Below are 12,143 nucleotides of genomic sequence, written 5' to 3'. Positions count from 1 at the left end.
TACAAATAATAGTAAAAAATATTAAAGTAGGATTTATTTTAGTTATTGGTGAAAACAAAAAAGTAACCTCAGTAGTGGTTAGTGCTTGTAAATACAATATTTTAGTGGCTTTTAGCTTCTGTGTAGGTTCCACCACACCGTGTCAGAGGAAATATCTGTATTTACATATAGATGATGCTTATTGTTTGATGCTCTTCAGCAAAGATCTAGATAGTCACAATCTTTGCTGTGATATGCACATAAATATAAAATTAGTGACTGGTAGTTACAGAAGCGTTACACACACATCTAGTAGGACATATTAAATTACAAGTTAAGGCAGAAAAGAAACTAGAATCCATTGCAACAGTGAAGGCATTATTACCAACTGGTTACTGACTGGAAGTGACAATTTATAATAATAATGACTAATAACCATTTTACAGCATTGCCCTGTATTTTGCAACAAATGTGAAATATATAATTCATTGATACAGATGTAGAAAGCAGAGAAAATTCTTGCACATTGACTATCAAACATTCGTCTGAAGTTGTGAAGTCCATCCAAAATGTCCTCACAGTTTGGATGGACTTCATAAAAATGGCATTTCTCTCGCACACACTCAAACATACACACATTTGTTGTTTTTGTTTGCTTTTGTGACTTCAGGATGTTGCTATATAATGTTACCAAAACTGTCAGACTGGAAGTGCAACGACCAGCTCGTAGTGCTTTATTATGTTATTGGCAAGAAATTGGGCAAATGGAAAATTTTACGCCAAACTTCAGTGTCTTGTCTCGAAATGCCTGTTACATTAAAGTGTAGTAGAGTCTATGTGGGGCTCATGTAGGCTTCGTTCAGATGGTTTTCATTGTCTCTGTTTTCTTTAGTGGAATGCATAATTTGGTAGCTTGCTTTGGTTTGATGCTGCCTGACGAAGACGAGATTTCAAAAGCTTATCTGTGCAATATGTTGTTGGTAGTTTTGTTGTTACAGGAGAATCATTTCTGCTGTTGGTGGAAAATATGTAAGGTGCAAATATTTTCATGGGATAAAAAATGGCATGTTTCCTTGGCATTAATCGTAAAGGCTCTTTTACACAGTAGATAGAGACAAAGCAGTGGAGGAACAAGACAGAGACTAGAAAGATCTGATTATTGTCAGAGGCAGGGCCAGTGTGGAATATGATGGAGCGCTTATTTTAATATACCAGTATTTTACTTTTCTGTGTGGAGTCTGCATGTTCTCCCTGTGCTTGTGTGGGTTTTCTCCAGGTACTCTGGTTTCCTCCCACAGTCCAAAAACATGTATGTCAGGTTGATTGGTGACTCTAAATTGCCCATAGGAGTGAGTGTGAGTGTGTGAGGTTGTTTGTCTCTATGTGGCCCTGTGATGGACTGGGGACCTGTCCAGGGTGGACCCCTGCCTTTCACCCAAAGAGAGCTGGGATAGGCTCCAGCAGATCCCCGAGACCCTGGTTAGGACTAAGGGGGTACAGATGATGGATGGATGGATGTGACTTAATTTCATCACAAGACCTGAACTACTGTAAATCTGAAATATATTGTTTAATTTTTTCAAAAGCAAAGTATTGTCCTAGAAAAGCTGAGTACCACACTTGTTTTACAAAACATACACAAACACCAGTGAATGTTGCACATGCAAAGGGACTATTTTCAGCTCTGTGTTGACACACTTTTGCTCCAGTATTTGTGGAAGTGGAAGGACGTACTGTAGGTTTGGCTCAATACAAATGACCTGAGGGGGGAATATGCCATAGGGCAAAGATGTGGCTTATTAATATATTGTTGAAAGTTTTTGAACTAGTGGTGTATGGCAAAACAAATATAAGAATAAAGAATATTGTCAACCTTAGTCTTTAACATCTACTGACACAACTCCACTTAATAAGCTGCATTTTAATATGGAATCAGTTGGTGGCCTAATTTGATGGATGATTAAACATTAAAGTTCACACCAGCTAACGACTGTCAGCTAAATTTGAGGTTATGAGATAAAAGCACAACAGATATTTATAGTTAAGTTGCAAAGAGCACAAATGTGTTTTTCCTAAAAGAACTGAAATAAACAAAATGTGCAAACTGCAAGACTGTGAATAGTCCCGCAATGCAAACCAGTGATATGCTCCAAAACACAGGTGGTCAAAAGCATTTCCCTGGCACCTTTATGTGTTCTAACCTTTTTGTAGACAGGTCTTTGTGGTCTCTAATACGTCGATACAAGTGCATCTCATTGTCAGAAAGAAAGACAAGATTAGTCCACAGCTCTCCGTTATTAGGTGTTAATACAAAGAGTTTGTCTGCTCGAGCTTGACAGAACCAAAGGTGGCTGTTACCTCTTGGTGCAAATAATCCTCATGCTGCTCTCAGGAGGTAACATAAAAGGAAATAGCCTCCAGGGATCTCTACTGAATTTGCTGAAGAGTTCTTAAAAAAACATTTTGTCCTGGTGGAACTTTCTCCAAGTGTTGTGATGGTGAAAATTGTTGGCTTTGTCAATCTCCAGCGTTTTTTTTTTTTTTTTTTTTTCTTACTGGGGATTGTGCATGTGGAAGCAAGAGTACCAGATGAGGGAAGGGTCCCTTTCCTTAAGAAGACGTGCAGTAAACAGAGAGCCGTCAGACTGTCATCCAGGGCCGGGCACTCTGTGGAGACTTCTGATCTGCACGGGGCTTTTAAAGACAACATTTCAAAACCATATTATTGAAAGGCTAATACCACCTGCCTGTAAATCTGCCTTTTCAGTAACATTTTGTGCAGCACAACCAGCTTCTTAAACGTATGAGTCAGTATTTGTACCTGATGTTAACCAAAGAGATAATACTTTAATTGCCTGATGCAAGAGCATTCACATTCACACTATTATGTTCTGTTAGAGCCTAATAATTCCACTCTTAACTCATACCACTCTTAACTCATACCGCTTGACGTGTTGATGAAATGAAGCATTGCAGTTTTTCACAGATAGAATCAGACTGACCTTGACAGACAAAAATCACGGCACTCGGTGTCTGTGTCGAGCTCAGCACAAATGCATCGCGGACTCTTTGCCCCCTCGTGTTCAACTGGTTGTCCACCAACAGCACGTCTCACCCGCTGGGGGCCCCGGTAACTCGACATCCCATATGGCACCGTGCGTCTGAGACGTTGAAGCAAACGGATGTTGTTTTTTCAGTAAAATGTGCAATTAAATGACATTGAGATCTAATTTTTCAGAACATAAAGTCAGAGATCCTATGAGCTAGATTTCAATAACAAGCATGCACATAGATATGTAAATGATCTGTCTTAGGGCTATCTGGCCCCACAGTATCAGTTTTCACTGAATCTCCCTTGTGTTTTACATTAAGTTATCTAGTGTGTTGCCTGTGAACTTCAATTGGTCAAATTTACAAAGTCAGATCAGATCAAAGTCAGTTCATCACTTAAAACCTGTATCGTCCGATCTGGACCCCACTGGTTATGATTAATAGGTTGACATCGTGCTTCTTCTGCTCACTCCCTGTTTACACTCATCTGTTCTTGCCCATTTGACATGGATCTGGTGGAAAAGGTGTGTGTGTCTTAAAGAGCCATATGGTCTTCAGGCACAAAGAGGAAGGAGAATCAGTTCAAAAGCCAATTTGAGAATACCAGTGGGGTTTGTACACAGCTTGAGAGTTGTATGAGGGAAGAAGAGTCTATAAATCTGTTTTTATAAGACATCTGAAATAACATTCATCCAAACATCCATCCATTATCTGTCGACCTATCCCATGATGATCCTGTCCCATTTGACACATGCTGAGAGGAAGAGTACACCCAACACAGGTTGCCAAGGCCAACACAAAAAGACAAAACATTCAAACGCACAGTGAGAAAGGCAATTCAGTCACCAATCAATGTACCCTGCATGAAGAAGCCAGAGTATAATCTGTAATAAATGGCTTCACCCTGTAGATGTTTTGTCAGACTGTTAGACTGGCTGACTGAATGCCTGTCTGACAACCTGCCTGCTGCTTCGCTGTGTTTGCCTGCAGCCTGTCTGATTATGACTGTAAATCTGAGTGTAAAAGGCTGATTATATATCACACGTATTCACTCTGAAGTGGGTGCTGTGGATAGGACTCAGTATATCATTCATGTGATGACATTAGCTGGGGGCTGTTGCAGGAGGCCTGTCTTCTAAACCATATTTCAAACTAAAGGCTCTAGTCCTACAGTGACACAGAGCTGCCACTGTGGCGTAAACAACAAGCTGTGAGTCGGTCGCCTGCTGCACTTTGGGGAAAAGGTGTTTTCAGTGTGGGGCGGATGTGACACCCTGTTGCAAATGACTTATAGCGTTTCCATCACAGTGTAGTGCAGACTCATGCTAATTTGCCTCAACTTGCTAGGCAGTAATAAAGTGAGCTGTTCACCTGAAATGCCAACAGCCATCTTGGCATGAGAACGACAGGAGAAGGAATGCTTTCCCACTGCCCTGCCAAGGCTTTTAATATGTGGTTAAGAGATGGCGGTTCAAAGCTAAATTCCTCAAAACAAGAAGGTGTTGGAAATTATATTTTGAGATATCACTACTAATAATCGGCATGCTAGGCCTTGTGTTCAACACTGAGGGAACACAAAAGGTGAAAAGCATAAACAGTAATTATGCCAGCTCTGAACTTCTTCATGTTTCCTCACCACCTGCAATGCACATGGTGACCCGATGCTGTGACCGTCCTGACAGTTGTTGATCAGAACATAACAGTAATGATGGTGCCAGGACTGATCTACTAGCAATAATCAATAACAATGATCATCAATAATCCCTTACATACTCAACAAACCACCCAGAACCAGGATATAAACCACAGAGGTACAATTTCAATAACAGGAAAACGCATTTTGAACAAATCCAGTCCCGGTGATTCTAATTCAGAGTAAATCAGTCCTGAGGTCCATCCAGCTGTGGCTAAGTGTGCTGAGTGTGCTGAGTGTGCTAAGTGTGGCAGGACTGAGGGCAACAGGAGATAAAGCGCAATAACTGCGGAGCTTTGATCGCATGGACACTTAATTTCTCTTTGGTTTGCCATCACTTGAACCATGATTGAGTCTGGCGCCTCGGGGAAGTTACCGGGCGGGACTTGTTGCATTGTTTTGACGTTAGTGCACGTCTCCCGTTGGAGCTGCACCAAGCAGCCACATGCCAAACTGCGCGTGAAACCGTCTCGGTCTCCGCTGCCAAACGATGAAATATCGCGCAAGCCCGGAGACGTTTGTATAATGGTGGCATGTCAGGGAGGGATTCTGGAGCTTTATAGGGAACCTGAGCTATAGGTTCTTTAACTAAGCAGCTCTTACTCAGGCGTGTTGATCCAGATGATGTCCAAGTGACAGTAGTAGACGCACTCTTTATCCCTGTAAGAATAACAGGTGCAGCGCTTGGGTCTGGTCCTGGGCTCCGCTGCCCCATGCAGCTGCAATCCCCTGGATCCCGCGGAGGTAATCACCCTGCTGGAGTCTGAGAGAGCCCCAGGGCCAGCCTCTGATTTCACCAAGACACCTGGTATTAGAAATACAGTTAGTAGGTAAAAACCAACCGAATAAGTAGATAAATGCGTAAATGAGCGAATAATGGCATTCAACGTGTTTCAGGTTGCAGAGCTCAGACGTACCTTGTAAGAGAAGTAATGCCAGTATTTTGAAAAGCATGATTTTCAGTGTCCTTGTTATGTCAGATATTTCCAAAAAGAATCATAGCCCGAGTCGCACGCGGCAAATTAATCTCCATCCGGTAATCCATGAACTTCAGTGTGGGTGTCCATGTGCAGCTCCTGTCATATCTGGGCTATGGCACAGATCCTGCCTGCACTGTCTGAGCCTGGATCTCTGGAGCACGTTAAAGTCAGGTCTCTATCTAAAAGCCCCAGTCAGAGATACGGGACTTTGGAGAGGCTTGGGTGCACGCCCACGCCTCCCCTGTACACGCGCATTAGCGGCTTCGTTGCGCGTGTGTGTGCACTGATCCTGCACTTGACGTGTAGAATTTAATGCTTTTCTTTTTTTAAGATGGTAAAAGATCATTAGCAACACTGAACTACATGGGCCCTTGGGCCGTAATTATGTTCTCAAATACTGAATATCAATCAATACAAAACAAAACCACAGGCTTGCTCTTAACTATATAATCAGTGTGGACACTCCAACAAGAGATTATGCAAAGACTCAGCCTGTATACTTAATTTCACACTATTAGCGCTTTCTCTTCTATTACAGCTATTCCGGAAATAATCGCAGTCTGCCCGAAGGCAAAGATAAAGAGCTGATTCTCAGGTTTCAACTGCGAAGGTATTTTTGCTTATGCCCTGACAGTGGAGAATAGAGGCCCCACGCTAATAAACCCACAGGAAATGTTCTATCATCATTTTCATAATACTTGAAGATCTATATGATTTGTGAGGATCACGTCGTCCATCCATTTCCAGGCTGCAGCTTTTAAACCCTGAGGCCCAATCCATGGTTCCTTTTAGCCTACAGACCGATCCATATGTGGACTACATCAAGTGGTAACTGCAGCCTGAACCAGTCTTCACATGTCAGACAAATCATAAGCAATTACAGTTAATGGTTGTTATGGTTTGTTTTAGCAACAGTTCACATCAATGTGGAAATATTTCTGCGTTATTTCAAATGTCTCACAAAGGAAACAAACAAAAAACTGAGTGGAAACGGTAGACTAATATATAGTTTACTCTTCGAAATGGCAGGCCTGTTTTTATAGTAAGGTCTTTAGTGGAACTGTAAACATTTTGTCATTGAATACTTATTATAATCAGACTGCGTAGAAATAACGGTGTTTTTGTTTGTGTGTGTGGGTTGGGGTGTATTTAATACTTTGTTTTTACTGTCTCTGTTTTTCCGTGCCATGCCCCTTGTCTTACCTTTTCTTACCTCATCTCATCTCATCTCATCTCATCTTACCTCATCTCATCTCATCTCATCTTACCTCATCTCATCTCATCTTACCTCATCTCATCTCATCTCATCTCACCTCATCTCATCTCATCTTACCTTATCTTACCTCATCTCATCTCATCTCATCTTACCTCATCTCATCTCATCTCATCTCGCAAACTAATATTAGCACTGTCAGAATTGTCAGTGGCATGGGGGCTAAGAATAACTGGCCATACAATGCTTAAAATTCAGAATTAATCAATCAGCCAAAGTATCACATTTTAATTCATTAACCCTAAATTATTCTTTGGTGCATTATTAAGAACTCAGAGTGAGATCAGCAGCAATTGATCAAGGAAGATCAACATAGTGAAAGGTTGAAATGGGCCCCATGTCCCTCAGATAAAACCCAGACATCTGTTTACACTTTGTACTTGTGGAGGTTTAACAGTAAATGTTGAGGACAGATGAGTCAAAGATCAACCTGTTCCACTATGATGGAAAGTACAAAGTGTAGGTGAAAAAGAACAGATCATAACTGATTGATGATTGATGATATATATACAGTATATATATCAACACCACAGTGGGATGTGGGGGTGTATGTGTCTCTTTCTGAAGTGCTGAGGACATTGAGAACATGATGCTTGAAATAATCATTGAAGCTAAATGGGAGTACTACTGGGAGTGTGAAGTGTGCAACTGGAAACACTGAAAATAAAAACATATGGAGATTTTAGGAATTTTATTTTTGAGGTTGTACATGCAGCTTTGCTGGGATGACCCTTGAGAGTCTATTTAAATGTAAGTATTTGAAATGAAGAATTAAGTGTCTCACACAGACATGGTGACAATATATGTAAACATGGAAAAAATAAATGTACATGAAACAAATATACATCTTCATTGAGACACTAAGACTGTTATTTAGATGCTTTGGCCTAATGAGCTAAAGTCTCTCATACTATTTACCTTTTCACTCTCTGAGTTAGGCTGTATGCAGTAATTGCCCTGGATGTTGTTCTTTCCTATAAAACTATTCTGTAAACCTAAATTTGACTCATGACTCCCCTCTGGTTCCTTCCAAATTCCCTAAGGCTGGAGTTTTGTGCCATACCCCAGTTCTCTGGCACAAACCCCAAGCTGGGAATCAGAGATCATTCCAGATAAATGAAGACCATATTCTATTTTCTTTCTCCTGACCGAGATAGTGGAGACAGAATGCTATCAGAATGTTAACTACATGTGGTTTTGCGGTCAGATGACGCACACATGCCTTTAAGGTATCTTCTTAGGTTTTTCTGTGTGATCCTTTCACAACCTGCCCTGGTAACTTTCATATTGCAGAGTGAGTTAATGTGATGGTTAATAGGTGGTTATTTACAGTAATCAGCTGGTCAATATTATCAATGCACAGCAGTATGGATTAGCATAGCTGATAAAGGCAATACAATTGATTAAGGATATGAAAACCAATAGTACTTACATTGTTTACAATTTGTTTGTTAGGACTGTCATAATGAAAATATATACTGGACCAACAGAGTTTTCCAAACTGGAAAATGTCCCAGATTGATGTAATAATTCCACAGAATATTTTTCTTTCTTTCTTTTTTCCCCTTCTGCTTATTTTCCCTTCTTTACTGCCAGAAGTCAGACATATGGTTTCAACATATGTTCACTTTCTGCTCGCAAAATGTTGATTATATCTGCCTCTGATCAGGGGAGAAGGCATTCTAAGCTTTTCTGGGAAACATGCAGGAATGTAATGCATTTTTCAGAAAGATTCCAGCTGCCACTTTGTCTTGTATGTCTTGGCCTCCGTTTACATTTTATTTAAGAAATTTTGGGGTGTGCAAAGCCTGAGCAGATTCATTACCTTTGGACTGCTGGTGAAATACTGATTCAGGTACTGGGGAGACAATGAACAGGTGGCATTAACATCTCAGACACTGCAGATATGTAAGCCAGTTAAAATGAAAATGAGAAGCTGTGGTGCAAAATACACATCAAGATGAGAAAATTAAGCTCAGAAAAGAAGTGGACTTGAACTGTGAAGTAAAGCTGCTGATACAAGCCACACTGCCTACTCTTCATTCCTGTCCTGTCATATTCAACTTCAAGGCTGAAGTTTCAACAGTATCTAATGAGAGTTTTGTACACAGAAGTCTGCCTTAAAGGCATACATTCTTGGCTGGTTATCAGTGACATTTACTGTCAAATTCTGGCAGCATTGGAGGAATATTCTTTGTAGTTAAGCTAAAGCAGCCATGCATTACAGAGGCAGTTTGGCATGTCACAGTAGCAGGTTTGACCTTACAATGCACAGGTGGCACATATCGAGTCAGTCCCATTTCCCCTTTTACTGTGTCATTCTTCATGTTTACTGTTTCCTTGTTTTCTCTGCATGTGAAGAGGTGCTTGAATATGGCACCAAAGGCCTCTGGAAAGATGTATGGTCAGGCTGAACTTTTCACCAAACAAAGGATCATTCAAAGGTGAGGATTATTGCACTAACTTCAGCAAGATGCCTCCTTTATGAGTAACATGTGATACCACTGGATCCCACAGATTTCCTGATTTGTGGTTGCCACTGAGGAATAAATGGTTTAACAGGAGTGATGATTGTTAACCAGTGATAACTGTATGACCCGTAGCTTGCTCTAGATGGGTAAACTCACACCATGGTAATCAGTATTATTAAACAGTGTCTTTAAAAAAGTAGATATAAAAGGACACATAATAAAGTTGGAATCAGATCCACGGAAAACACATATTATATGTATGTTAAACACACAAACCCTAAAAACAATTTCCATTCCAGGATTCTGGTTATGATGGAGTTGTTTTTTTTATGTTGCGTAAGGACAAAAATATAAGTGGTTAGCCAAAATTATAGCATAATAGGCATGGCTGCTACTAGAAAATGAGATTTTCTGGAGGGACAGGTGCCAAACCAAAAACTCTGCACAGATGAATGCAGGAAGTCTGCCTCAAAATAAAAGCTGGGTAAGAAGCTGACCTTTGATTGGCACCTATGGTTTAATTGATTATCAGGGCTTAAGAAAAAATGTTTTGCATTTTCTATACCCCCTTATTCCTAACCAGGGTCCCAAGGATCAGCTGGAGCCTATCCCAGCTCTCTTCGGGTGAAAGGCAGGGGTACACCCTGGACTGGTCACCAGTCCATCACAGGGCCACATAGAGACAAACAACCTCACACACTCACACTCACTCCTATGGGCAGGGTTAGGGTTCTATAGCACTTGGTCAGTTATCAGCCCACCACATGCCATGTTTTGCTATATAGATTAGCTGCCACAACCACATTCTTTTTAATTCCAATCAGCCATTTATTAATATAACATGTACAGCTCATCTGAAGATGGGAATACTTATTAACACATTTTGGAAACTGAATAAGACGCATACATATTTGCAGTAGAATGATCAACAGGAAGACCTTGAGGTAGAGTTTTCTCTAGCGAGGCTCCTCTGAACAGATGAAGTTGCAAAGTAAACTGATGCTGCTTCTGGTATGAAAACTGCCTTATTTCACTAGATTTCCTTGACTGTTCTTTGTCTTTACTTTAATTAAAAATCGGTTGTAGCATGACATAAAACACTATGGTGCACACTTTTGCAGCTGGCCCAACCATACATGCATAGTTTGAAGCCCTCTTAATTTTAACATGTCCTGATAATTATGTGGAAAAATCCAAATCTAATCCATTTGATTAGTGGTGGGTAACTGGGAAAGAAAAGGGCACATTTAACATAGGAGATAGTAAAATCTACCTTTTATCAAACCATTATTTAGTCAGGGTAGGTTCATTTAGAGGCCACATCTTTTTTTGCAGAAAAACCGCCCAGCACAACCACAGTCATTCCTGCTCGCCATGAGCAGCTGGGTGTGTAGTCTTGCTCTGGGGCAAAACAACCAGTAGTGTTAATGAGGAAGGTGCAAGAACTGCTTTTTCACTAGTCACTAGTAAATCGTGCTTGTTTGGTAATTGAACCACTGACCTTTATGTGAAAAGCTCACTCCACTAATTTTTAGGCCATCATTCCCTGACAAGCTAAGCTTCTCTTACATTACTGACAACAGGGTGCTTAAAACAATAAATGTAAACGTTTATATGAATATGTTAGGTTTTTGAGATGTCACTATGCAGATAGAAATAAGGAATATTCACCCATCCATCATCCATCCATCATCTAGACCCCCTTAGTCCTAATCAGGGTCCCAGGGATCAGCTGGAGCCTATCCCAGCTCTCTTTGGGTGAAAGGCAGGGGTCCACCCTGGACAGGTCCCCAGTCCATCACAGGGCCACATAGAGACAAGCAACCTCACACACTCACACTCACTCCTATGGGCAATTTAGAAAATAAGGAATTTTAAAGCACCCTATTTCCTGTACTCCGGTCCACGACATAAATAACAACCAACAGATCATTTACATCATGCAGATAAGGTTCATGTCTAAGAAACATAAACAGGTTAGATACAGTTCATTAAACATTAGAGGATGACTGATGGAGTCGGTATGCAGGGCAATGTGTTTTCTCAATGAGCTGTGTATGATCTTTCTTATGCTTCAATGCAAGGAATCAAATGTTCAGTTCAAGCTCTCTTTATTCCAGACTGTTTTCTTTCATAATTTTTCTGCCATAGTAAATAATTGGATACAGTCACTGGACTATTTGTCCCTCAGGTAAGTTTTACCTGGTGGTTGTGTAAGTAAATCCCTGAACATTGATGTTGTCTTTAGAAACATGGTAATGAATTGGTGACTTCCTTTATTGGTGGGTCACATTTGGCTTAAAATAAAACAGTCATAGGGACAATCACAAAAAGTTAACATTTGTACTGATTTCATCTTGTAAACTTTGATTAGGTCTGTGTAAGAATATCAAACAGGCTATCGTGAATAATTCATGATTTGCCACATGTTACCAGCTAATTAATTAGTTAGACCTGGGCCACCTGAGAGGGGATGGAGGTAGCAATGAGCATTATCAGCAGTGTCTATGCACGTTAGCCTCACAAAGACGAACTACATTATGCATATGGGTAAATAATTTGACATATTTAACACTGAAAGGAAACTTTAATACCAAGTTTAGGACAAAGACAATAAAATAATATTGAGTGTTTTTCTTTGGTTGGAGGGACAGTTGTTTCGTTTCTATGAGGTTTTGGCGCCACCATGTGGGGAT

At 40.5% G+C, this 12,143-nt stretch overlaps 1 protein-coding gene across 1 annotated transcript; it reads right to left on the bottom strand.

Annotated features, from left to right (window-relative positions):
• Nucleotides 1-2,506: 2,506 nt before the first annotated feature.
• Nucleotides 2,507-6,008, bottom strand: edn3b (endothelin 3b). Its single transcript, XM_026332847.1, has 4 exons — nucleotides 5,641-6,008; nucleotides 5,327-5,528; nucleotides 2,982-3,140; nucleotides 2,507-2,673 (listed from the first exon to the last, which is right to left on the bottom strand). Exons 1-4 carry the CDS (start codon nucleotides 5,675-5,677, stop codon nucleotides 2,628-2,630), a joined length of 444 nt encoding a protein of 147 aa, XP_026188632.1. The 5' UTR covers nucleotides 5,678-6,008; the 3' UTR covers nucleotides 2,507-2,627.
• Between the last annotated feature and the right edge of the window lie 6,135 nt (nucleotides 6,009-12,143).

Source organism: Mastacembelus armatus, chromosome 7, assembly GCF_900324485.2.
Source record: "Mastacembelus armatus chromosome 7, fMasArm1.2, whole genome shotgun sequence".
NCBI classification, from domain to species: domain Eukaryota; kingdom Metazoa; phylum Chordata; class Actinopteri; order Synbranchiformes; family Mastacembelidae; genus Mastacembelus; species Mastacembelus armatus.
Note: the sequence above shows the minus strand (reverse complement) of the source record. Positions and strands in the feature narration are given on the sequence as shown.